Genomic DNA, 23,139 nt, shown 5'->3' with positions numbered 1-23,139 from the left:
GAAATGCGGCGGTTGAAAGCGCGCGAAGCGATAAACTTGGTTTCAGTTGGAAACGATCACGCCGCCGAGAAACACGTTGGCGCATGCTCGGTGTCTTGCGCTCTTCGTCTGCTTTCGTCTGTCTTTGAGTAACGGTACCGTGTGTGAATCGCCGATTAACCGATCGCTTTATTGCCTGCTTCGATATTTTATCGCCGCATGTATTTTTTTTGCAGTTGTGTGTTGAAGTGAAATGGAATTTGTTGAATTTTAATTGCACGCAGCACGCTGCCGGCGAAAACAACAGCAAAATTAGCGGACTGAGATAAAGCAACAATAATAGCGCATAACACATCGCAAAGGCGCAGCAGGAGAAAATAGCTGATAAATAGACAATAATAAATAAATAATACACACAAAGGCCAGGGACGTCGTTTCAATTATAGTAAGTTTGCACAGAGAAACTTAAAATAGAAGAGTGGCGAATGGCTTGAAAACACTGCTTGAAAAACAGGAGAGGGTTCAAAAAAATCCGCAGACAACTTGGCACAGATATAGTCTCTGGAGCAGTTAAGAAATCACACAAAATCAACCGATGGCCCAGAGTAAATTATTCACATAAACATATTCTTTGAAATCTAGAGATGGTTTAAATGGAAGATGTCTAATTTGTGTTAACAATATCAACAGTTTTTTTAAATGCTAATCTTCGGCAAAAAGTATTTTGGAAAATTGACTTACGCAAGGGAGATAAGCAAGGATTACGTAAGCTTTCGATTCTACATACTGTTATTCTAGGAATTTAAAGGTTGCCTTTGAATACATATTTGCTAAGCGCAACCTTTTCCTAAATTTTTTAGATGTTTTCGCATTCCAATAGGTCTAAAACGAACCGCTGACCAGCGCACATTAAGTGTTTCGAAGTCTCGAGACAAAGTCATTAAAAGAAAGACCTAACAAGCTTCCGCACTAAGGTTGGCTACTTATTGCCCCTATACCCAGCAAACCCGCAAAAACGCCTCAAAAATACTTTATATTCCGCGGAGTAAATCCTCTTAGGAATTGTTTGTTAAAGCCTTCTTAAAGGCTAGTATTAAAGTAAGGCAGTTTGTAAGTCACAATGGAATGGAATAATTGATTAACCCGCAAATGGCGAGTGCGATCATTTTGAAGGGATTTGGCTGATTAACGGGTATCTGTCAGTCGGGAAAGTCGACAATAGAATTCTCTCTTTTCTTTTATATTTACATCCTCTCTAAATGTTAGAAGTTAAAGTCAAACGTTCAGAGGACCGATGTTAGTATTCTAAGAAAGTAACAGACTGCCCTTAAAGTCACAATTGAAAATTCATATGCATATATATTTGCAATAATTGCCATATCAATCGACGGTAATGCCAGTGATCGTCTCGTATCGTATCTTCGAACCCGATAAAGTCGGTTTCGAAAAAGGGTCTTGTAACTCGCTTTTGCACATACGTTACACGCTGCATAATGGCTTGGTTCATTTATGGACACTCATATGGAGGTGTACTCTTAGTTTCATAATCCGTCGGGACGACTACACGCACCCCCACCACCACTCCACTCCATTCTCCGCCCTCAGCACGCGTATTTATGCGATAATTTCAGGAAATGCAGTGCACACCACACCCCAAATGTTGCATGCAGCGAAAGTTTTTCCTTGAAATGCGCATATTATAAATAATATTAAATACGAAACGAAACGAGAAAATTGCAAAGAGGCCAAAAAAGCCGCGCTGCCCACTGGCTAATTGAAAGTGAAAGGGGGAACCAGACGCACAGTGCACAGGCAGAAAATGTGTAGAGCGTCTTATATGTCAACTACTTACATATTATTGAACTGGGACACGCTAACGTTTTATTCAGCAAAAACAAAACGTATTAGTGCTGAAATTATATAGAGTTATCGCAATAAAAAATTGCATTTCTCAAGTACTATAATAGTACTATATCATATATATTGCTGTACCTTTCTTAAATCCGTATAGCAGTTCACCATTTTTGCACTATTTCTTTGAAACCTCCAACCTTGGAAAATCGACAGTTCCATCGAATGATTTGCCTGGCCCGCCAATTCATTTCCTCGCGATCGGGCAAGTGTTTGGTTTCGTTTCGATTCATTTTGATAGCCGACGAGATATGTATGTCTGGTGTTTTGTGCCCCCTTTTTGGAATTTCATAAGCTCGGCCATAAATTGGCCAGTTATCTAGTTAACCAGTTGGCCTGTTGGCCATCCGCTATTAGCCGCGTGCGTTGCACTCGTTTTCGAGTGTTCGTGGCAAGTGCGTAAGTCACTTTGCAGCCAGTAGCCCCTTTCCGCAGACACGCCGCTTGATCTCTTTCCGTTCGTGCCATTATTTTCGTATGAAGTCATTTCAAATGTTAATTCCAGCGGCGGCAAACGGCGACGACCTTGCCGCCTTAATTGTCCGCAGATCGGCGAGCGGAGACCGCGGATCATGGGGGCTGTGTCCCCGGGGTGGGAGACTGTGAATGCGAATTCGATTGCGTGCAACGATTGTTTTTCAAACCAGATTAGGCAGGCACGTCGCGAGCTAACCAAATGCGATATGTGCAATATATTGTGATAGGCCTTGCCAAGTATACACCCAAAGTCGGAGTCTTTCGGGTTGACTGCCGGTGCACCTGACACGGCTAATAAGCCCCAATACAAACGGCAGCCAATGGTGAGTTTCTGGCAAGTTCGGGAATCAAGTTGACTTAACAGTCTTATATTATTTCCACATTTTTCAACTATTAAAAACCTTAACACACAGGACATACAGTCCTGTGTAACAGTCAGTGTTATTGATGAGAGTAACTTTCTCTTCGCAATTGTTTAAATGAGCAGGAATAAGGCTATCAAACAAATGCTGGGATTGCAGAGCCGATGCTTACGCTAAAAATTAGATAGTTGTAAAAGAAAAGGAAATATAGGTAATTAAATATAGATGTACCATTTACATCATATTAAGCATTATTAGTTAATGATCAATGAGGATATCAAGGTCGCCTCGGTAACACTGATCTCTGTAATTAAATAGATATCTTCTTTACATATGTAACATGACAAGCTTTCATCATTACGCAAATTGCAAATTAATTGTCCACAAAAACTAAATTTAAGCTTAAGGGCAAAAATGTGTAAAAGATCCTATCAAAAGTCCGAAGCCCGAAATCTTAAAACAGTGAAACTCCACTGTTGTCGTTAATGATGTTATATCCACTTTTTGAAGCGTTTAAGGAAACCCAAACCAATTACGAATACCTTAAAAAATTGTTAATTGTGCGGAGCTGGCGCTAGATCAATATAAATCTCCAATTAGTAGACAAATTAATAATTTCGAACGGATTATTTTTTATTTAGCTTTTAATCATATACAAAACAAAACAAACAAACAACACACACTTTTTTGTGATTGGGCTGAACTCCCCTTGAAATACGCCCAAAAACATCAAACATACAATATTAAGTACACGCAAAGCTGCCATTGCCCACAATTAACAGTCAGGTACTACATTCCATAGAGAAAAAAACAAAAACGAAGACAAACGATGCATTGCAGGCTAACCACCATTTTGAAGGCTGCTCTTAACACATTGTTGGCCAACATCCGAATCTAAATGAGAAGAAAACAAAGCCCAATAGCTTAACAAAGCAAAATTGTCATTTGGCCAGCGACTGTCAGACCGTGTGACTTAAATACTTTGACATTTGAACCTTTGTCTGCAATTTAAACAGCCCATGTGTGTGTCAGCAATCAGACTTCGCTCGAAGTTGCAACCATCATCAGCATGATCATAATTATTCTCATTCCAATTCATTTGACTGTCCGAATTCCTGCATAAAATTAACTCCCGCTCATGTCAGGACAGAAAAATACCACAGAGTGGCGGACTGGCGGGTTAAGTGTGGCGTGGTGGTGGTTTGTTAAGAGATCTCAGGCGGAGAGTTTGAGCTGCATGCATAAGAGATACTTGCATTCCAGGTCTAACAGTGGGCCAACTGCCAACTGCGATGAACTGGAGGGCAATAGATATAAAGATAAAGATATTGTAATCAAATTGCATACTTTTAAAGTGCAAATTAAGGAACGCATTCTTTGTTTTGAAAATCAAAAGGTTTGATTTGATCTTTTATTTAATTCATCTCACTTTCGTATGTTCCCTTAACTTATGAGCAGAACGTGCTGGTTCAATTTTCATGCTTCTAGCGATACCACAGATTGTGCACACAATTGACACTAGCAAACGAAAGACTTAGGCAACGAACTTGTTAGAGTCGTATATACTCCCGACGCTGTTGTTCTTGATCTTATTAGCAAATTGAGCGCAATATAGTCATACAGTTGTCAAGCGATTTGATTGTCGTCTCCCACTCCGTTTTAAAATAGTTGCTCCACTTGCTCTACCAACGGATTGTTCTTAAGATTGTTTTCCTCGATTCTTGTCTTTTGATGACGATAGTAATTACAATGATGTTGGTGATGCAACACACAGCAACTCAGGTGTTGCAAGTTGATGCTGCAGTGTCGCATTTCACAGTTATTTGTTATTGTTACACGTGCTCTTTTGATATTTTAATTCGCTTTTGTCGCTCGTCTGCCACGGCAGGCGGCGTTTTAATTACCTAAGGCAACGGCGACGCAAACATGCATCACATCTAATCATATAATATCAGCCACATACCAGCAACGAGCCACGATTGCGTGGGTAGCAGGAAGCTCCGTCATCTGCAACTGCATCTCGTGTCTTGACTTTGTCTATATTTGGCATGAGTCAGGCAGTTAATCAGTCAGTCAGTCAATGTTGTGGGAATTTTCACATACGCGAAACGCTTGTTTTTTCTTTTTATTTTAACAGGTGTCTTTTGTATTAATTTTTTTTTTTCGTCCAGCCCATTGATGATGGCTTGCTTGAAAGGAGTTTTGCAAAGGAACCTTCGATGGCGAAATAAACCAAGAATTTACCTGTGCTTAGTTGTCTTCCATCATATTTCCCAGCAAAAAAAATGTCTTAAAGTGCATTAGAAATATGTAAAATCAAGGCATTCTGTGTGCAAACACAGTTTCAAAGTTGCTTGTGAAATCCACGTTCGCTTCGAAAATCTAAAAACTTCCACCTGCACTTAAAACTATCTGTAAGCAGCCGCAGCTGCTTGAAGTGACTACAGTGGAAAAGGTGGTATGTTTGGGACTTAAGTAACGTTTGATATTCCAAATTAATACTAACAAAGTTGTTTGATTTAGTCGTGGCTAAAATTGAATATTCATTTAGTGAGTTAATTATACATAAGTATATAAGCCATAGTATTTAGTCTCTAAGATTAAACATTAATTGTACAATGTAACTAAAGTTTTTAGCTTGTTTTGTGTTATACGATCCGTGCGATTAGAGCTATGTGAACAGGGAGAATTGTCTACAACGTTTTCCAAGTTAGGAATCAGGTGGGTTGCAAAGAACTCCCCGATCCGAATCTTTACCGTCCCACTACGATTGTGCACTCCTCCTCAGCGTTTTCCTCAATGCAAAATTTAAACAAGAGAGAATGCTATAGTCGAGGTCCCCGACTAGCAGATACCCATTTCTCAGCTAGTCCAAGTGGGACCGAAAATTTTCAACATTTTTCAGGAATATCGGCAGAAAGGTGTGGGTAGTATTTATGGGTCAGAGTTTGATTTAATCCAAAAATATTAAAATATTTCTCAAAAGTGAGGGCGCGGCAGTTTTGGGCAGCTCGTGGGCGTTAAAGTGGGCGTGGGTCAATAAACAATCTGCATACACGCAGATTCTCTGAATCTCAACATTCCAGCTTTTATAGCTTTGAGACCTCGACGTTCAGACAGACGGACTCGGCTATTGATCCTGATCTAGAATATATATACTTTATATGGTCGGAAACGCTTCCTTCTGCCTGGTTACATACTTTTCGACAAATTTAGTATACCCTCTTACTCTACGAGTAACGGGTATAACGACGAGGAGCGCCGCGCAAACATTCCATATTTGGCTACAGCTGTCGTAACTTTAATCAAATTAGCAAAGTTTGAATTTCGTTTACGTTTCGATATGTGAATAATTAGGAAACCCAATTCATTTCCTCATTGGCTGGCATGCAATCAATTGTTTCGAAAAGTTATTTCTATTTGGTTCCGCTGGAAAGGCAACGCCAATAAATTAAAAAATAGTTGGGCGAAAATTGGTGTATGTCAAATCAATTGGCCACCAAAATTATGGCCAACATGGGAAGCCGGCCAGTGAAAGTGTTGATATGTTTACACGTGAATACAGGTATAAATGTATATATACATACATATATACATCTGCAGACGGCGTAGCTGACCGCAGCAGTGAGTTTTTCTGCTGCCAAACCGGTGCAATTTTGCTTTCAGGAAAACCTATCGACATCTCACTTCCCCTCACGCCATCGTGGTCATCAACAAGCCACCATATCCTTTCTTTCTTTTATTTTCAATATTCCGTTACACTTGCCCTTTTTGGCCAAAAAAATATACGTTTAGAAACAAAACAAATAACTTGCACATTTTGCAAACCTGCTCTCTTACACCACAAAAAAATTGAAAATTTCCTTAGTTCTCTATACATGTGGTGCTTGAAGCTTTAACAGCTATCATTTAATTTTCTTAAGATTTACATATATTCTATATACTTGCTTTTGTGCAATTTCGAGTTCAGAAAAGTTTTTCTTGACTAACTATGCTACATTTGAACATCTGCCACCCCTTCTCAATTAGAGAAACTGTAATTGCAATTACGCTTGTTAAAGTCCCACTGTTTATCTTAATCTCTTTCTTATTTTTGGTTATTTGCTGTGCTGATTTATCGGCAAATTTGGATTTCTTGCATTATATTTTGGTGTTTCTGTCGCGGTTTTCTTGGCTTAGCGCTTGGGCGATTTTCGAGTGCAGCAACAGCTGCTGTTTGGCAACAGGCCACTAAGTATTGCAGCATTAAAAGCAGTAACCAATTTCTTTGATTTTACGATCCTATTTCGCTATACTTTCTCCTAATTATTCATCCCAGCTATTTTCACACATTTTATGCTTTCGCCATATACTTTGCCACATTTGTATTTTCTCAACAGAAGAACATTAATTTTTGATTTTACGAAAAAGTGTTACTCAATACGACCTTTTCAGTGCAACAATTGGTTTTAAAAACACTTGGCAACACTTACTAGTGTGGGAAAGGCATCTGGTGTATTTGCGCTTGGAAAATGGAAAACAGCCCATTGAATTGAAAGGCAAGAGGGGAATGACTGGCTGGTCGAAACCAAATCGAAGGCAGTCGGGTAAATGTTCCAGTGCTAACTGAAAAGTGAGCCGTACACGTATGGCGGTGTGTGTTTGGCCAATTACGCCTAATTGCTGCCAAGGCGACAACAGTGAAAATGAAAAGTGCCACAAATGAACAGCCGGACTTGGGACAGTGGAAAGCTTTGTCGTCGACGGCGCAAGTAAGGAAAATCGGTGGAAAACGGGGGAAAAAGTCTGCTTACTCACTGCAAGTGCCAAAATGTCAACAGCAAACAGAGAAATACCAAATAAATATGAACTTTCATGGCCTCACAGCACATCTTTGTGCTTTTTTATTGCTCTCAGTTCATTTTTCTAAGCGGAGGTGGAATCAATAAGAATTCAGGTCTGGCTCCAGCGTCTCTTTCATTAGAATAGCATTTAAATATAATCATATTTTAACTGTCTATGAATCGGAAGAGTTTTGTTATAAGGGCGTTATCATTTTTGATATTAAGGGCGTACTTAGCTCGATATCTATGTATTTTATTGAGAGACTGAAGAGAAAACATTTATGTTCATTCTTTGATGCTCGGGTTGGGTAACTTCTGGATAGCTTTGGTTAACATGTATTTTACTTTACTCCTCCTATCTCTGCGAATTTTTTTTCGATTTAACGATCACTATTTTGAGGGCTGTACTTCGCCACTCCCCTAGTAAGCAATCGATTTGCCAGTTGCACCAAACAATTTGCCATATCAGATGCCATTTACACCTCATAGATTTTATTTGTATAAGAATTCAAGTCCTTTTATCAACAATTATTTAGAAAACACCAACATGAAAACAAATATTTTAACATAATTTTTACAAATTCATATTTAAAGATAAAACATATTAAAGTAAAGTTGTTTAAAGGTTTTAATTATTCAAATCTTCATGTTTCTGTATTATATCATAACTAAAGAACCATATAGACATACATTTTTATGGGGAAATACTTTCGATTTCAGTTTGCGTTCGGTTTCAGTTTCAGTTTTGGCTTTGTTTAATTGCCAACAAAATGATAACCGGTTCGCAGAAGCCAAGCAAAATGACAAGCGATAAGCGCAGGCAAATGTCAAGGTTTTCCAAGGCATAATACTGGCATTGCCAGCCGGTTGACACACGATGAGTGTGGATTGGATCGGATTCTGAGCAGGCTCAATAAGTGGATTAATATTGGCGGAGAACAGGCGATTATTGCAGCAATCATGCGTCAAAAGCGCGAATGAACACATCAATGATTGATCAGATCAAATGATTGATGAATGGCAAAAGCCAATCGATCGGCGGATAAGTAAGCGATAATCACGCGCCTTCCGAAAGTGTGCGCGACAAACAAAAGACTCTGGCAACGAACCTGCTATTCCGCGAGGTGTTCGCTGTCGAGTCGCTAATTCATAGACCATGGCGAATATTACCCTTGCTAAAATCGACAGAATCTAAAAAACGGAATAAAAATTAAAGGGTTATGAAAGCTGGAATTTGATAGACTATAAAAATAAGCTTTTCTACTATTATTTATCTACTATTATTCTTCAAATATGAAAATACCAAACGACTTGTCTTTAAATATTAAAAGCCATAAAAAATTTTATTTTCACGTAGTTTGTAATATTTAACTGTTCTCTTCTGCCTGCAGCTTGTCAATGAATCAGTGAAATCACCGATCATATCCCAATCATCTCAGCCAATCAGCAGAAATGACAGAGACCAGTAATCAGCAGCCTGGCATCGGAGATTTCAGTGGCCGCCACTCGGCATCGCCGGCCCGCACCATTGATTCGCATGATTCCACCACCGGCAGCATGGATACCATTGTGGATCGCAGCGTGAATCGTGAGGAGCTCCATCAGGTGGTGACCACAATCGAACAAAGCACGAATACCACGAACTTGGCGGGATCAGGAGGTAATCTGACCAACTCACAAATCAGCATGCTGGAAAGGGATGAGAATCGGAAACAGCAGGAGGACCAGGAGCAGGCGCGCCAGGATGCCCAAAGTCACATCTATTCGAGTCCTGTCTACGATGAGAAGCCGCCGGCGGTGAAACTTCTATCCGCCGCCTTAGACTTGGATGCCCAAAAATCCCAGGCAAACAATGATGACGATAATAAGCCCAATCTTATTTCGCACCAAGAGTTCAAACAACAGCTGGAGGAAGCTATGGCTTCGCGTCACCCAAACCAGGTAGGTCCAACAATGCAAAAAGTCAACCAAACGTAATCAATTTGTATCAGTGAATAGTTATTAGTTTGAATCACCTAATAGGGCTAGAGAATCTTTAATTGTCCATGCTCTCATTAATCCTCATACAATAGAATATTGTAGCAAACACATTGTTTCTTCTGTGCAGGCGAATGGCACCAAGAGTGGGGCCAACACTTTGGACTCCAGGATCAGCCGTAAACAGCGCTGTCCGCCGGAATTTATTAAGTACAAGGAGGGTAGCGAGGGCGGAGGCAGTGGCTCATCGCTTTCCTCGAAAGATCGGCGCAAGCGCAAGGCGAGCAATGAATGCTGCTCGGCATTTCCACTGCAAATAGTGTTGGGCACTCTCCAGTTGCTCCTGGCCATATCGCTGGTGGCCCTGGGATCCCTTCTAATCGTCCGAGAGGCAGCGCTCTCCCTGGCGGGATGCGGCATCTGGGCAGGACTGATAGCAGCTGTTACGGGCTCCCTTGGAGTGGTGAGCATGCGGAAAACCCAGACAGCGTTTTTGGCCCTCAGCTTGGTCTGCATCGCCAGCAGCACCCTGGCTCTGGCTATTTCCGGCGTGGGATTGTCAAGGGATCTCAACCGGATGGCGGAGCAAAAGGGCGAACAGGTACAGCCGGGCTCTTTGCATTAAGTCATGTTTTCTTAATGGTTTCATCTATTCTAGATCCACTTGATCGATACCAACAGCGAGGTTTCCGCTGCCTGCGGCCTAATTTTTGCCCTGTTTCTTCATTTTGTGGTCAGTATTGTATCCGTCTATCGTTGCGCCCTTCAGATTTGCACCAAGTAAGTAAGCTTATTCCTTATTCTTACAATGAAAAGTGGTTGTTGTCCATTTTTGAAGCAATAATAATGCTGAATCTATGAGCACAGTTTTTTATTGTTTTTAAAAGCGCTTATGCGTTATCCATTAGTTTTTTACCATTTGAATTTTGAATGGTGCGGCTAATATCAGTTGCAAGTCTGCAAAACTGTTGCATTTATGTAGCAAAGTTTCCGAAAATCAATATAAAAGGGATATAGGAATTTATAATAACGGTTTTTAGACCATTTACACAAGATGTCTTATTTCATGACATGAGTAATAAGTTGGTATTTTTTCGCGTTTGGTATGTTTGCTAGACACGGTCACACGGTCCAAAACATTCTTAAATAAAACTATATTTAAACGTTTTATTTTTAATAATTGAGTTATAAAGACTTTTAAATCCGAAAAAATGTATTAAAGTGTAAACAAAAACTTGGTAAATACGCACTTTAAAAACATCGGCAGCGAAAAGTTTTCGGATAACTGAAACTATCGATGTAATCGATGGTAACATCGATTTTTTTGCAGCTCTAAAAAAATTTTATTGTTAATGTGTAAATAATAGTGATAAGAACCAACACAGCTGTGCGGATTGCGAAGCGGATAGTAAAGCAGACGGCGTTCGAAACGAGGGCGCATTAGGAAAGCGCTGCTTGTTGGTCGTGAGGGCAGCACGGAAACCAGAGAAATCCGGAGAAGCAACAGCGCAGTCGACAGCGACGCCCACGCAGCGGAAGTGATAAAAAAGAAAAGTGAAATCGGAAGCAGGGTGAGTTCGGCGGAGGAGTTAGAAACGCAGGTGCAACTCGGGCTCTAGCATTGTGCAACAGGATCTGGAAACGAAGGAACCGCTAGGAGCAGCTGCCTCACAACGCTAGCAGCCACCGAAGTCATGCCGCTGGCCGATTCTCAAAAGGATCTCCGCCAGCAGCCTCAGCAGCAGCAGCAGCATGTGTCCTCCACCAGCAGCAACAACAATGCGGAGCAGCAATGCAACAGCAGCGGATTGGGTCTGCAACTGCGCCAGCGCATGCAAATTACCTCGTCCGGCTGCAGCAGCCTGGCGGTCACGCCCATGGAGCACACGCCCACCGAGGACGATGAGAGTGGTGGAGGAAACAGCGGTGTCACCTCCTCGGTGACCACTGTGACATCATCGCAACGCCGCCAGCAGCTGCAACAGGTGCAACAGCAATCTGCTTTGCAAGCGGCCCTTGAGCAGCATCACATCTCACCAACAGCAAACTTGGATTCCGCTAGGAAAAGGCCGACGCATCGAACCTTGTGCCCTCCGCCAGAACTTATGGAGCTGAGTGATTCCGAGTCCCAGGGAGGCGTAGAAACTGGCGGTATGAGAGAAGGGGCTACTGGGCGTAGTGCACCTGATTTAGAGGACACAGAGCCCCTAGATGAAACAGAAAACGAATTCGAGCTCAAGGAAGTCATCAAGGAGGGTCACGACAAGGCCGATCCTTCACAGTTCGAGCTCCTACGGGTTCTGGGCGAAGGTAGCTTTGGAAAGGTGTTTCTAGTGCGAAAGATCATAGGTAAAGATGCAGGAACACTCTATGCTATGAAGGTGCTCAAAAAGGCCACGCTAAAAGTAAAAGATCGCGTAAGGAGCACAAACGAACGAAAAATACTAGCGGACGTGGGACATGCCTTCATCGTACGTCTTCACTATGCCTTCCAAACTCCCGGAAAACTGTACTTGATACTGGATTTTCTTCGTGGCGGTGATCTATTTACACGTCTTTCCAAGGAAGTAATGTTTACGGAAGAAGATGTCAAGTTCTATTTAGCGGAACTGGCGCTAGCTATGAATCACCTACACACGCTGGGCATTATCTACAGGGATCTGAAACCGGAAAATATTCTACTGGACGAGCATGGTCATATAGCCTTGACGGACTTCGGTCTATCCAAGCAGCCTTTGGATGGCTCAAAAACATATAGCTTTTGTGGAACCGTAGAATACATGGCGCCGGAGATCGTGAACCGAAAAGGACACGATTTTGCCGCTGATTGGTGGAGTTTCGGGGTGCTCATGTACGAAATGCTAACGGGGAATTTACCCTTTCACGGCCAAACCCGCCAGGAGACTATGAATCAGATCCTTAGAAGTAAGCTGGGCATGCCAGAGAATCTGTCGCCGGAAGCGCAATCCCTGCTCCGTGCTCTCTTCAAAAGGAACCCCCAGAATCGTTTGGGTGCGGGTGCTCAAGGAATTTTGGACATCAAGGCGCACTGCTTTTTCGCTACTATCGACTGGGTGAGATTAGAACGAAAGCAGGTGCGTCCGCCTTTTATACCGGCGGTTAGCCGTGACGATGCCTTTTACTTTGATGTGGAGTATACCTCAAAATCCCCCAGGGATTCGCCGGGTGGCCCGATCTCCGCATCTGCCCATGAAATCTTCCGCGGGTTCAGCTTTGTGGCTCCCGTCCTCCTGGAAGGTCAGTGTGCTTGCTCGAATAGCTGCTCCACCGGCGTCAGTCCCCTGCACAGTATAGCTCCTATTCCCGCTGCTCCAGTGGGAGCCCCTCGAACATTACCTGGTGTTCTTCCCGGAAACTTCCACGCGGAATATAATCTACTTCAAGAACTGGGACGAGGAACCTTTTCAGTTTGTCGGCTGTGCGAGCATCGCACCTCCAAGAAACATTACGCAGTAAAAGTAATCGAAAAGGCAGCTGTGGCCGCAGCATCCACATCCACTTCCGCCGATTGTTGGGAGGAGGTGGAGATTATGCTGAGGTACGGCAACCACCCAAATATCGTCACTCTGTACTCCGTTTACGAGGATGCGGGATCTGCATATCTTGTGATGGAGCTGCTAAAGGGTGGCGAGCTACTCGATCGGATACTGGCCGTGGGTCAGATGTGCGACAGTGAGGCCGGCGCGGTGTTAAGGACAATTGCTTCTGCGGTAGCATATCTCCATGAACATGGCGTGGTCCATCGGGATCTTAAGCCCTCGAATATGATATATGCCAGCATGCGGCAAACTCCCGAGACCCTAAAGCTCTGTGATTTGGGTGAGTGCGGAGCGGAGCTAATTAAATATTTTAAGATAGCCTTGCAGTAAATTTTCCAGCTGTTGACAAACATGATTCAATTTAAAAGCTAAACTTTCGTAATTATTAATACATTTTAGTATTATTTGTTTTCTAAGTTATTTTGTTGTTTTAAATTTTAAAGGTTTCTTTTCTTCAAACAGAAGGTTTTTCCTTTTAAGATCTTATTTACTAATTCATTAGTCAAAGTTCCATCATATTGCAATTGAAATAATTTGAATATCATTTAGATTCAGAAAGCATTTATTTCTGCAAGGCTATATTTCTCTGTGCGCGTATATCTTCTTGGTAGACCACGAGTAACCTTCCGATTTCCGCTTAGGTTTCGCGAAGCAGCTGCGCGCGGACAACGGCCTCCTGATGACGCCCTGCTACACCGCCAATTTTGTGGCTCCCGAGGTTCTAAAGAGACAGGGCTATGACCTGGCTTGCGACATCTGGTCGCTCGGTGTGCTGCTTTACATCATGTTATCCGGCCGGACGCCTTTCGCCAGCACTCCAAATGATTCTCCGGACGTTATACTGAAGCGCATCGGATCGGGACAAATTGACTTCACAAGCAGTCGCTGGGCACTGATCAGTGTGCCGGCCAAAGAACTTTTGCGTCAGATGCTACACATAGTACCGGAGAATCGACCGACGGCGGCGCAAATTCTTGAGCACGACTGGCTGCGGGAGCAATTCGCCGGCGGCGTACAGCTTACGGAGTATGCGGTGGCGCCCGGATCCCAACTTTCGCTGGGCGCCCAGCAGCAACAGCAGAATCACATCTCCTTGGCCTTAAGAGGAGCTGTTGATGCCACTTTCCGGGCTATTGCCATACCCCAGGCGGCGAATGTGGGACCCGTAGAACTTTCCATGCTCGCCAAGAGGCGGGCCAAAGATCGAGCCAATCTGCACTCCTAATCCTGGGCGGCATCATGGTGTCCGCGGCGCGAGGCCAAGCGGCAGATAATCCGACTACTTTTCCGACTCTATAGTATTCTAATCCAACGCTGCTGTGCCATTCATCGTCGTCTTGTCAAGGTCAATGCGCAGAAGCTTGGTTCACATTCACAAACGATGGGTAATCCTCGCCAACGCTGCCGCAGCGCCAAGCTGCGTGTGGTTTAGGTTTTGGGGGGAATCGACCTAACCTAAAGTATTTGACAAGTGTTAATTATTTATTTTATATGAAAGCATGCCAATATGCCAAGGCCATAAAGCACTGCAGGGCATCTATATACACATACATAACTATACAAATACGGATATACATCTATATATAGCTATTTATATAACGAATCCTAAAGCAAGGGCCTAGAGAGCGTGTGTGAATGTGGCACCAGGATCATCTCAGATGATTCCTGATGCCACATTATTTATCCCAAACTGGAAATTAAAGTTAAGCCTCTCGCACACACAAGTTTACAACATAAAACAAAATACATACATATTTTTAATTAAATTAATCGTAGCTAAATTTTTCAACATCACCGTGTTATTGTTGCTTAATTAAATTAATTAAAATGAAAAGAAAATTGAAAAAAGTATTAGCAAAACAAACAAAAAATAAGAATAAAAGCCTCAATCCTTTTATATAATAACAACTTTTGTCGCCAAACTATAAAGAAAGAACAAATAACCCTAAAAAACTGTAAAAAGATAATAAGTCTAAAAGAAACCGAAAATCATTTTACAATTATTACTTGGAATGTCAATTTGCACAATGAAATAAGAAACTAAGCAAAAGGTAAACATAACTACCATATTATACAGAATGTGTACATAAAGCGGAAACTGTGCTTTTCGGGTTTATAAGGCAAATGATATCAAAAAAGAGTATTTTATCAATAATTCCCTAAACAATAAAAATGCCAACGTTCTTTCTAACAATACACAAGGGTGCATATTGTTATTTAATTGTAATTAAGAAACGTAAATCCTGCTAACTTGTCTTATAGTCGCGAAACGCACAGTTTAGTCGTAATAACGCCGGGGAAACAGTTGTGACAACATCAAATTGGGTTCCCATTTTCTTTGCTAACGTCTTCCAACAGAAATTATACCAAACAGGATACCTTTTTGCGGTGTAACCAGATATAGAAAGTTCAGACTTACAATTGGATTATTAAGAACCGAAAACGCGATATGTTGTGTTGTTCCATCATACTCGTACTGAATTCCAGATCCAGATACAGAAAGGATAGCGTCGAATAAACGACTTGGGGTAATGCAAAATTCCATTTGTTTATGTTAGTTTCTCTAAAAACTGATCGTGCTGGTTGGGCAGCTTGTTTGGCTTCTCAAAGACAACGTAAATGTGATTCTTTGTGCAAAATTTACTCCATAGTATGCAATTCAAACTTTGTTGTATTTTTGCCAAGGAAAACTTGTTAAAATTATGCTAGAAGGAAATATACAAGCAAAATGGGACAAAATTGAATAAATTATGTACAAGAGCCATGTGAATCGAAACCAATTCCTTAGAAGCCACTTGAAAAACAGAAATTTCTTATACGATTTCGGGACTTGTTTGGCAGCATGTGTGTGCATAAGAGGGTGTATGTGTGTGCTTCCTGTATGTGTATGTGTGTGTGTGTGTGTGTGCTAAAGGATTATTCCGCTGTGCCACTACTGAACTTACTGCTACCAAACACAAAACAATAACTTCATATACATATTTACACCACCTAGAAAAAGTTAGTAAAACTTAGAAATTTTTTAAAAAAGGATAACATCGCTTGAATAAAACTGTATTTTTGTGGTGTTATTGAGAGGGGTTGGAGGGGAAAATGATATGATTATCCTAAGGTTCATATATAATAATTAGCTAGCTGCGGATTGAAAACAATGTCTACACATTGACATATAAAATATTTAAGAAGGATCTTGAGATGAACATTTCGCCTAATAGTTGTCATGATAAACTTTTGCAAAATATATATATTTATACTTAATTACCTTTGTTTTGCAATGACAACCAAATCGAAAGGATACGTTTCCCTGCTTCGCTTTTCAATAGACTCATACAGAAATTATAAAACGAATATGAGACAGGCAGAAAAGGGGTTTTTGTCCACGGGCTGATGAGAAATCTATTCCAGCGAAACTTCATGGTTGCCGCACAATTGTTTGTTTAAAACTAATGTATACAAAAGTGGCATACTATGATAAAAACTAATCATTTATCAATTATTCCGAACGGTCTGTTACAAACATTTTCGGGTTGCACAAAAAGGACAGAGACAACAGATAGTTTTAGAACCCAATACACCTCTCGACTAAATTCCCCAAGAACATATATATCTTAATCATATATATGAATGCGTGAATATATTTTCTTAGTAGATTTTAACAACTTCCATACTATACATACATTCGAATGCTCGAATTTCGATATGAATCATTTAATTAATAAACATATTCAACTAAACCGATTCGAAATTATTGTAAAGTTGAATTTTTCAAACCAAACAGAAGGAACTTAATTGAAAAACAAATTAAAAATAAACAGTTCAAATTGTTTCGATCCAATTGGGATACATACATGATACATTTCTATTGTCTTGCCGTATAGGACAGCATTCATTATTTCGCTCGATTTTTATCTTTCAAGATCAAGATAGGGCTCTATCGAAAAACGGTAGTGGATGCGTTTAGGAACACCCTTCGGCTGTTTATCTGCCTATGAAAAAATGCATTCATCCAAATTTCAACTTCAAATCAACATTAAACGTAAAAACATAACATTTTCAACTATAATTCAATACAATGCACTGGAATTTCGTTTCTACAGAATAGAACGTTTGCAGAACAAATAAAGATTTAAACATTTTCTGGAGCCTACTGGATTGCAAAGAACGAAGGAATCCAAAAGTAATCTGTATTCGCATACAGCACAGTGTTAGCGACATTTAAGAGGAAGTCAAGCCTTTCTTATCGCTTGTGTTTCTTATCAGTTATCCCAATAATTCTCTGGTCTGTTTCTAGTTAACAATATTTGTTGTTATATTTTATATTAATAGTTGGTTTATGTTATACGCAGCTTACATTACTTTTTGTTTTCGTTTGGAATCATAAGGTTTTTATTTGCGTTATTGAAAATATCGCCTCCGTTACTATTGGGCTTTGTTCATCTTTCAATCTTTCTGGATAAAATAAATACACTTCATTACCGCAAATTATTGTACAGCTTAATTAAGTCGACTTGCGTTTCTGTTTCGTTTTGGGGGCGTACATAAGCAAATTATGTAAACTTTGAATGTTTTGAATTCGTCCTCTCGTGTGGAGTGTAAAAAAAATATAGATGTGCCCGTTTCTGCCGCATCCGTATCCGTTTGAATATTGCTGTGTCTAATTACGACTAATGTATCGGCTTGGGTGGCATTACCTTCGTCCTAATGCTTGCCTTTGCCCTTGCGACCCTTCTGCTGTCGCGTCGTGGACGCCTCTTTGTCCTTATCATTCTCCTTTCTGGATTCGACTGCTGAAAAGTAAAATTTGGTTAGGCGTTGGTTTCATTTGGGGGGACATTTTTGATGTTTTAATATAGAAACAAAACTTTTCCTTTAGGTTTTACAAAGACAATTTTCACGTAAGCGAAACAAGATTTTAATAGCGAGTAATATTAATAGTGAAGAAGGAGAACTATAGTTTATGGGTTAGCTTGGAAGTTTTTGCTCACCCGCTGAATCCGCGTTCTGAATGTGAACGTGCTCCAGAGAAGGGGTCAGCTCTACCACCAGGGTTTCTTCGAGAGTCCCGTCCACCCGCCTTGGAACTTCCGTTTGAATGTGAGATATCCTGGCGGCCTCATGTACAACCACCTCGCCTTCCTCTTCCTCTTCAACCACGTGAGCTTCCTCGGCAAACACGCCATTGAGCACGTTGACCGCTTCCTGTGCCATATTGGCCTGGGCCTGGCGGCGACGATGTTCTAGATCTCGTTTGTAGTTTTGCGTCCACTCCACGTGCTCTTTGTAATACTGGCAAACCGGGATTACAATCACCGAGATGTCATCAACAGTGGCCGCAGCCTTGCTATCTGCGAGTCGCCAATGCCCGGAGTCGTTGATTTTGCCACGAGCACGGGCCACCAGCTCTTGGGCGACCATCGTGTAACGATGTTTCTCCGTTGGATATTTGGAGAGCGTCTGGAAGACGGTGCGTGAAACGGCGTCATTTTCGGACACATCCCACAGGCCATCGGTGGCCATGACGAGCACGCCGTAGTCGCCATCCCGGTTGTCCTCATCCGGAATTGAAACCACCTGTGTCAGATCCCGCTGCCTGACATCGGGGTGAGGCGTGAGGAATGGTTTTATCTGAATACCTGTGTTGATGGCTAGCAGCTCGTGATCGCCAAAGCCGCGCGTGACCCCCAACGTACCCAGCAAACGACTTCTTTTGCCCTCGCCATTGACCACCGGCATGCAGAGATCTTCCATGGTCAAAGTTTTGTATGTCCAGCCACGCATGGTGCCCTGTCGGCAGAGAATGCGCTGGCCCATGTCCTTGATGTGCGGCCGCTTTGCGTACTCCATGGCCACATAATGCTTCCCCATCAGGTGAGGCTTCAATCTGGCCACATTCAGCAGGCGTTCGCGCTCAGTTTCAGGCGTGTGATCCGCCGAGAACGGCACTGGATAACAACTAGCTTCTAAGCGATCCGGCTCAATCCCAGAGTCAGTATTTGCTTGTGGCCTCTCAGGAGTGGCACGCCGCTGGCAGAGCACAGCTCTGGAGTCGCCGGCATTGGCCACATACATCTTGCCATCGATAAACAATGAAACGCAAGCGGTGCAACCCCCAGCATCTCGATAACGATCACTGTCCTGCGCTATTAACGAGTCCATGTTGAAGAAGGCACTCTCCAGCGCCCCGATGATTAGTTCGTCCTTAGTCACCCGGCGCTGGAAGTAAATGGGGTGGGGGAACGTGGGATTCAGCTTGTTGCGATCCCCGCCACTATTCGTGGCATCCGCATCCCGTGGCAGGAGGAGCTCCAGGCAGTCCACTAGCTTCTCGTGCAGGATGTGATGAAACTGATGCGAGGCGGCCAGTGCGGCTCCATAACCGGCGTGTCCGTCGAAAATGCCGAAGTATGTGTACGGGAGATCTGGGTGTTTATGCTCCGGATCCGAAAGAACTTGCCTGGGTGTGGGAAAAAACACAAGGGCTTAATTACTTGGCCATTTATTAAATATTCGTGGAATTATAAGATTATGCCATGTGGTATAGAATATGATTTAACGAAGTTCTGCACATAATTGACTTTGCTACAAAATGTATATCATATCAACTTGCTGCTCCTTATTCCATATGCGTAACCTTATTGATTTTAAACACTTATAATATCCAGTGGATACACTAATTCTAAGCACTATCTTCTACATGTGCGAACGATTATCTTATTTGGACCTAGGCGACATGTGTCACTCGCTTCTACGAAAACATTGAAAAACAAATACATCTATCTTGAAGAATAAACATACGAGTTCAGTTTTAGTGGCACAACCCTTGACAAATATCCACGACTTTCATTGTATATATGTACATATGTCATATACCATTCACAAAACAAGGCTTTTTATGTGAAGAACAAGAAAAATATACATTTCACCTGCGACCAACTTAAAAAGTAACTTTTAAAAGAAAAAGAACGGAACAAAGTCGTATAAATAGACGGCAGATTAAGATTAAGACTCATTACTGACGCCATTACTGACAGATAATTTGAATGCAAGTATATACATTATATATATATACTTAGAAGGTGCTAGAGGTATGAAGGTGCTCTTATGCAAAAAGGACAAAGAACTCTAGGTTTACATATATGGGGTCTCTGCCTAATTCTTTACTTGATTAGGAAATCTCCATAGGTTTAGTATACTTCTTAATATATGCATACATAAGTGCAAATTAGAAATGGTTTGGACTGCAAAGCTTCATAGATGAAACTAAAATAACAAAGCAATATACATTGTACATAACGATAGCAAATGATACTCTATGTATGTGTGGTGGGTTTTCTGGTGGTGCAGAAACAAAATCCTAGTGAGATCAATAGAACAATGTGATAATCAATGGAACCATAGTCCCACTCACCGGCAGAAGGCACCCTGGTCCTCGTTCCACTCGGATTTTCCGGAATTAACACATTCGGCGTATCCTGTGCCCCAGGGCAGCAGGTTGATGTCCCGCGGCACGATGATGGGCCGCACATTGTGGTCCGCCGAGGCGCGCAGCTCGTCCTGCGTGAGAAGCTGCAGAAAGGGCGGCCGGGCATAGGGGAACTTGTCCGGCATTGGCTGTCCGCCGGAAGCGGCGAACCGGAGTCGCTGGTGCGTTGAGTTGTGATGGTGACCGCTTCCAGCGCCAATAGCCCGCTCGCTGTTGCCCGGCAGGGGTGGCAAGTCGGGCGCTATGGCCGAAATAATACGCTCCTTAAAGTTGCTAAACATTTTGCTTTCTTGTCTCTCGCTCACTCCCGTACGCTACTTGTTTGCGCTCTCGCTCACTCCCACTGACGTGGCGAGCTTGCGTTGTTGTTGTTTCTCCTTCTTCCACCTGATTCCCTTCGATTTTCAAAATATTGGGCTTATACGCTATATGGGTTGATGGTTAATGTTAACGGCGACGTACGGTCTCCGATCAAGTGCACTGGGCTATGGGAATAGCAGAGTTTTGATCGGCGACAACTTTTCGGACTTATGGTGTGTTTTTCTTACAAAGTACATCGATTAGCACGCAGTATGGCCGTGCACGCGAGATCTTAAAATACCAACGTTGTACAGTAAAAATACCAAAAATGGCAATGTAATCAAAATACGGTAATATTTTAAAAACGGTAAATTTTGCTTACATTTTTATATCCTTTTTATATATAATAAAAAGGATATAAATTTCAGTTTGATTTAGACGCAAAGAATATTTATCGTTTCGGTAGAACAATCCTTATAACTTAGAAAAATTAAAGAAATCAGGGTGTGCAATTTTAGCATGATTTCTCATATTTTGATTGACTACAAGTATTGCTAAATACCATAATTAACTCTTATAACTCTTATAAATTAATAAATTTCTTCACTTCATTGTAGGTCGGAACACAGTGAGCTTCGCGACGTGATTATCAAGTCGAATGCTTCGGGAATCGCTCTGGACCAGCAGAAGGTGGACCAGTACATCAAGGCGATGTCTCTGAATGGCAGTGAAAAGGTTGGCAAGATGCTGTTAAATGAAGTGTTGGACCTTCCCTAATCCAGCTTTATTTCGTGCAGGTTAACACCGAGAAGCTAGCGGCCATGTGGATGTATGCCACCCAGATGGGAAGCCTGCCTCCAACAGTCCGCAAACTGACGCCTCCATCGCGGCAGATCATGCTCATTCCCTCCACCGCCGGCACCGGGGTAAGCTGAATCCCAAGATTCCAAATCCAGCGAGTCAGAGGGTAATGGGGTATATTAGATTCTTTGTTGAAACCTATAAAGTAAATATGTTGGCAGTCTGCAGCTCTAGTCGAGCCGATGTTGCATGTTATGGTTATTTAACTGCGTAACAATAATTTGAATTTATTCAAACTGTCAGGCTTTTATATTTCTAGAAGCCATTACAGTCGAAAGAAGTAGATTTGACTACTGTTATGTAGCAGTTTGGACAAAGAATATTTTGTGGTTAGTACTTCAGCTTGTGTTTTGCTAGTTATATGTTTAATGCAAATATAAACCAAGCTCCGGCTGTTAAAACTGAATATTTCAAGCGCGTTTAAACCCGATTTGAAGTTTTTATCTAAGTTTCTTATCATTTACTACATAACAAGAAAATAAAAGTTTACTTTGAATAAAGCATTTTCAACAAACAAATTTTGCTTAAATTTTAAATTCAATTTTTGTTTGAATAATTATATTCAGATGGCACCACCACCGCCCACACGTTTGCCACCTCCGCCGCCGGGCGCCGCAGCTGGACTCCTGCTTCCCGTGCCTCCGCTGCCGCCGCAGTACCGTGGAATGACCCTTCCCTACATGCGAACCGGGCTCTACGCCCACCCGGCTAGCCTTACCGAGACGTACCGGACGCACAAGAGCACAAAGTCGGCGGAGATCAATGGACAGCGAAGACGGCGGCGGGCAGGAAAGTCTGATGCCAGTCGTCGGCAGCGCCGCAAATCGGAAGCGGATGTCCTGGACGGTGCTCCCAATTTCCAGTATACGGGTCTAGATCGAGCCATAGCTGATAGCTTCTTAGCCAGGCAGGAACAGTCACAGGCGGGCAGTCACGTCGACTATTCGTCGTCCGCCTCCTCGGACTTGTACGGCGGTCAGAGGGCATCCTCCAAAACGAAGATCGTTTGCCGGGATGTGGTGATGTGACGGGAAAAGCATCCGTTTTATAGGACCCAGTTTCCCAGCCTTTTGTAAATATTTCCACGAAGCCACGACGAAATCCCATCTATGTGGGGCTTTGTCTGATAAATTACCCCTTTTATAGTCCTATCCATTACTCTATCAATGTACTTACATACGCGTTTAGCTCTTAAGACACATTAATATGAATCGAATAAAGATATATTAAACAAACGAATTGAATTATTCGAGAATTGAATTAACTGATTATAGCATAATAACAAAAGCAAATTTAATTTATATCTCGCTTATCGGAGGATTAGATTAGCATACAGATAACGATGTACTTAGTTAGGGATCCTGGCTTAGCTTTGACTGCACAGTCCCATTTACCTCCATACAGAA

General features: G+C 42.0%; 3 protein-coding genes across 4 annotated transcripts; 2 read left to right on the top strand and 1 right to left on the bottom strand.

The window, feature by feature from the left end:
- Positions 1-63: 63 nt before the first annotated feature.
- On the top strand, positions 64-22,972 carry LOC6620342. The gene is made up of 8 exons (XM_002044514.2): positions 64-134; positions 216-424; positions 8,944-9,493; positions 9,660-10,130; positions 10,188-10,309; positions 21,490-21,607; positions 21,670-21,798; positions 22,300-22,972. The coding sequence occupies exons 3-8, from the start codon at positions 9,005-9,007 to the stop codon at positions 22,759-22,761; spliced, it is 1,791 nt and encodes a 596-aa protein (XP_002044550.2). The 5' UTR covers positions 64-134; positions 216-424; positions 8,944-9,004; the 3' UTR covers positions 22,762-22,972.
- Positions 11,224-16,936, top strand: LOC6620343 (ribosomal protein S6 kinase 2 beta). The gene is made up of 2 exons (XM_002044515.2): positions 11,224-13,369; positions 13,731-16,936. The coding sequence occupies exons 1-2, from the start codon at positions 11,224-11,226 to the stop codon at positions 14,312-14,314; spliced, it is 2,730 nt and encodes a 909-aa protein (XP_002044551.1). The 3' UTR covers positions 14,315-16,936.
- On the bottom strand, positions 17,374-21,118 carry LOC6620344 (protein phosphatase 1H). 2 transcript variants are annotated; one of them, XM_032726673.1, is made up of 3 exons: positions 20,498-21,118; positions 18,075-19,543; positions 17,374-17,873 (listed from the first exon to the last, which is right to left on the bottom strand). In XM_032726673.1, exons 1-3 carry the CDS (start codon positions 20,851-20,853, stop codon positions 17,788-17,790), a joined length of 1,911 nt encoding a protein of 636 aa, XP_032582564.1. In that variant the 5' UTR covers positions 20,854-21,118; the 3' UTR covers positions 17,374-17,787. The 2 variants fall into 2 exon arrangements, with proteins under 2 accessions (XP_032582564.1, XP_002044552.1); XM_002044516.2 differs by having other exon boundaries at positions 17,374-17,876; positions 20,498-21,117.
- Positions 22,973-23,139: the final 167 nt, after the last annotated feature.

This window comes from Drosophila sechellia, chromosome X (assembly GCF_004382195.2).
Source record: "Drosophila sechellia strain sech25 chromosome X, ASM438219v1, whole genome shotgun sequence".
Lineage (NCBI taxonomy): Eukaryota > Metazoa > Arthropoda > Insecta > Diptera > Drosophilidae > Drosophila > Drosophila sechellia.
Note: the sequence above shows the minus strand (reverse complement) of the source record. Positions and strands in the feature narration are given on the sequence as shown.